Source organism: Triticum urartu, chromosome 5A (genome assembly GCF_056163025.1).
Source record: "Triticum urartu cultivar PI428250 chromosome 5A, HENAU_Tu73, whole genome shotgun sequence".
Classification (NCBI taxonomy): domain Eukaryota; kingdom Viridiplantae; phylum Streptophyta; class Magnoliopsida; order Poales; family Poaceae; genus Triticum; species Triticum urartu.
The window spans coordinates 339,773,043-339,777,376 of record NC_141877.1 but is presented as its reverse complement, the minus strand read 5'-3'; the positions used below and the strand labels follow the sequence as shown (position 1 = coordinate 339,777,376).

The 4,334-nt window shown below is 40.8% G+C and overlaps 1 protein-coding gene across 1 annotated transcript; it reads right to left on the bottom strand.

Annotated features, from left to right (window-relative positions):
* Positions 1-2,311: 2,311 nt before the first annotated feature.
* Positions 2,312-3,306, bottom strand: LOC147971314 (uncharacterized). The gene has a single exon (XM_087522763.1). The coding sequence runs from the start codon at positions 3,040-3,042 to the stop codon at positions 2,698-2,700; it is 345 nt and encodes a 114-aa protein (XP_087378889.1). The 5' UTR covers positions 3,043-3,306; the 3' UTR covers positions 2,312-2,697.
* Between the last annotated feature and the right edge of the window lie 1,028 nt (positions 3,307-4,334).

The window sequence follows — 4,334 nt, the reverse complement described above, 5'->3', positions numbered from 1 at the left end:
ACAAGGGGAGCCAAAGAATATTCTCAAGTATTAGCAGCTGAGTTGTCAATTCAACCACACCTGGAATCTTAATATCTATAGCAAAGTGTTTAGTAGCAAAGTAATATGATAGTAGTGGTAACGGTAGCAAAAGTAATATTTTTGGTTTTATAGTGATTGTAACAGTAGCAATGGAAAAGTAAATAAGTGAAGAACAATATATGAAAAGCTCTTAGGCAATGGATCAGTGATGGATAATTATGTCGGATGCGATCAATCATGCAACAGTTATAACATAGGGTGACACCGAACTAGCTCCAGTTCATCAATGTAATGTAGGCATGTATTCCAAATATAGTCATACGTGCTTATGGAAAAGAACTTGCATGACATCTTTTGTCCTACCCTCCCGTGGCAGTGGGGTCCTATTGGAAACTAAGGGGTATTAAGGCCTCCTTTTAATAGAGTACCGGACCAAAGCATTAACACATAGTGAATACATGAACTCCTCAAACTACGGTCATCACCGATAAGTATCCCGATTATTGTCACTTCGGGGTTAACGGATCATAACACATAACAGGTGACTATAGACTTGCAAGATAGGATCAAGAACTCACATATATTCATGAAAACATAATAGGTTCAGATCTGAAATCATGGCACTCGGGTCCTAGTGACAAGCATTAAGCATAGCAAAGTCATAACAACATCAATCTCAGAACATAGTGGATACTAGGGATCAAACCCTAACAAAACTAACTCGATTACATGATAAATCTCATCCAACCCTTCACCGTCCAGCAAGCCTACGATGGAATTACTCACGCACGGCGGTGAGCATCATGAAATTGGTGATGGAGGAAGGTTGATGATGACAATGGCGACGGATTCCCCTCTCCGGAGCCGCGAACGGACTCCAGATCAGCCCTCCCGAGAGAGATTAGGGCTTGGCGGCGACTCCGTATCGTAAAACGTGATGAATCTTTCTCTCTTATTTTTTCTCCCCAAACACGAATATATGGAGTTGGAGTTGAGGTCGGTGGAGCACCAGGGAGCCCACGAGGCAGAGGGGCGCGCCCAGGGGGTAGGCGCGCCCCCACCCTCGTGGACAGGGTGTGGGCCCTCTAGCCTTGATTCTTTCGCCGGTATTTTTTATATATTCCAAAAATAATCTCTGTTGATTTTCAGGTCATTCCAAGAACTTTTATTTCTGCACAAAAATAACACCATGGCAATTCTACTGAAAACAGTGTCAGTCTGGGTTAGTTCCATTCAAATCATGCAAGTTAGAGTCCAAAACAAGGGCAAAAGTGTTTGGAAAAGTAGATACGACGGAGACGTATCATGAAGTTGAACCGTTTCTGTTCTCTTGGATCAACGCAAACAGTTCATCCGAGTGAACTATATACCGTATATCGCACACACCTTGATCTGGCTAACCATTTCTTTTGTGTTGCCTAATCACAAACAGTTCATCCAAGTGAACCGTATATTGTATATCGCACACACCTTCATATGGCTGCCTGTTTCTTTTGTTCCGCCTCATCGCAGATAGTTCATTGAACTGAACTGTATGCCCCTCACCCCACAGCAACTTAATTCTAAACCTTTTTGATGCATCTGTCATCGCAAACGTTTTGCATCTTTTTTTATGGTTTTTTTACACCACTGTTTGCGATTATTGCACCACACACAGTTTCGTCAAATGGTCTCTGATCGTAGTATCGCGTTAGCAGCATCCTGCACTAGTGTTTGTGTCATCTCTACGAAAACTTGTACACAGATTTGTTATTTCCTTTGGTCCGAACGGCACCATCAACTCAGATCCATAAAATTCTGCCATTATATGCATCATACATCCTACATAATACAAAAGAAAACAATATACCCTTTGAGTCGCATGAATGCACACACTCAGCTGCATGGTAAAAGCACATGTGCTGCCACAGAGGATAATTGCAGAAAATGGACAGCTAGCCGCACCTTAACAACACATGCAGTTAGACACAATGCATTGTTTAGTTGCACACTGAAGGCATTCTAGTTGCACACAAGAACCAAAGTAGTTGCACACTAATCTACCTCTACAACAACCTGGTGTGCAACTAATGAAGTTGCACTCAGGACTTTTTTTAGTTTTTTGTTGCACACTGAAGGCTTTATAGTTGCACAGAAGTGCCATACCACATCAATCTGGTGTCCAGCATGTGAAGTTGGACGCATGACCCTTTTTAGTTGCACACTAAAGTCATTTTAGTTGCACACCAGTACCATAGCAGTGCACACTATACTACATAGAGGAAAACTTGTGAGGAATATAGAAACACACCTCTACTCAAGTTGCAATTATACAAGATACACAAAAAAATCCTTTTCTTTCGCAAAAATGCCTTGGTGAGATCTCAAGTATTTGGACAACAAAGGTTTTTTCACCAATGGATGGTTGTGTTCACGAACAAAGTGTGTCACCTCCCATCGCCCATCTAGCAGGTTCACCAATATTTTTGCCTTGCACTGAGTCTGCCTTATTGTCCCGCGTTTTCATTTCTTCTTTCTCTTACTGGGACCAGTCTCCTCTTCATTAAAGAGCGGTGGTTCATCTTCCATTTCCTCATCACCAACAACAACTTTTGGATCTGGTATAGGATCTAGGACAGGAGGAGCCTTCGCTCCTCCATCATCATCTTTGGACTTCTTGTACTTGTTGCAACAAAACTACTGTTTTACCAATACATTTGTGTGAGTTGTCCGCCTTGAGGTGTTCATCTTGACAGAGAAACCCATCCGTAGGGCGTAGCTGTTGTAATGATCCTTAGCAACTTGAAGGCTGTCAAACCTCATGCCAACATAGGGTTCCATGGGCTGAGACCCAGCCTCATCCTCTCCTTCTTCTCCTTGTATAGCACCGTCAACAGCCCCAGCTCCTAGTTCAGTCCTGGTTGGACCAGCAACATGTGTCGCAGTGCCAGTGTCATTTAGAGTATGGCTCTCTGACTGCAAAGACACCACTACAAGGGCACCATGGGCTGATGACGGCCCTGCCACATGTTCATGGCCCATAGGATTATGCCCAGGACTTGGCTACATGTAGTCAATAGAGCGCATATTTTTTGTCCCATAATCAGCATTAGCTCCTGGTGGTATGTTGGGTTGTTGTTGATCCATATCACAATAAAGCTCATTGAGATCAGGAGTCAACTCATTAAGATCAACCATCTTTTCTTTTGCTGCCTCTACACACACCTTGCACATAAAAAAGATGGAAGGCATGTCATCATTCATCAAAAAGAGTTACGTACAAAATACAAACATTTCTGTTGTTATGCGACGACATTTGTTAGTTGCACAAACTCCATATTTTTATCAAAATTTATTTATAACAGGTCTATATTTGTGTTTGCATAGAGTGGTTATGTTTGTTGCACATTTTGCAGTAAGTAGGTTGCACAGATGAAAAACAGGACTTTTACTTCAATGTTTTCTCACATTTTGTTGTGGTTGTAATGATGCGCAGGTTTGCTTTTAGGCAACGAGCTGATTTAGATTTTTTCTGCACATAATTTGGGACATAATTTGATGCTACAATTGAGATGACAAATCCATATGAAAGAAGAGAGAAGATTTGGATGACAGAATATAGATATAGTTTTCATCGCAATTTTCTGTTTTTACTTCTAGTATATTGAACATATTTTTCACTATAGCTTTGCAATAGGTGTGGGATAATAATATATGTGTGACGATTATGATGGTTTGTGGTTTCATTAGCCTGGTTTGTTTTTCTATTGCACACATTGCTGGAGAAGTTGGAATGGATCCTTGTGTGGTTTCACAAAAGTTCTTGTGTTTTTGCCGTCATACCACAGATTTTTATTGTGTTAATTTGCAAACCTCCAGGTACAAAGTTGGCTAGAATGCATGTTCAGTTGACTAAAATGCATATTCGGTTGGCCAGAATTCATATTCAGTTGGCTAGAATGCATGTTTAGTTGCACAATTATGCATTTTTTGGTGCACATATACTACAATTTTTTAATGTGTTCATTTGCAAACATCTAGTACAAAGTTGGTAGAATGCATATTTAGTTTGGCTATAATACATGTTGAGTTGGCAAGAATACATGTTCAGTTGTCTAGAATCCATGCTATCTGCAACTCATCCATGTGTGTGTTTGTTGCACAGATCCAGGGGAAAGTTGGCCTTTTCAAACCATGTTTAGTTGCACATGGACTGCATCAAGTCTTTTTTCTGCTAAGATGAAAATTTCTCCATGGGTGTGTTTGTTTTGTTTGCACACATCAAGGTGAAAGTTGGTTTCAAACCATGTTTTTCTTGCACATGAAAGTGAATT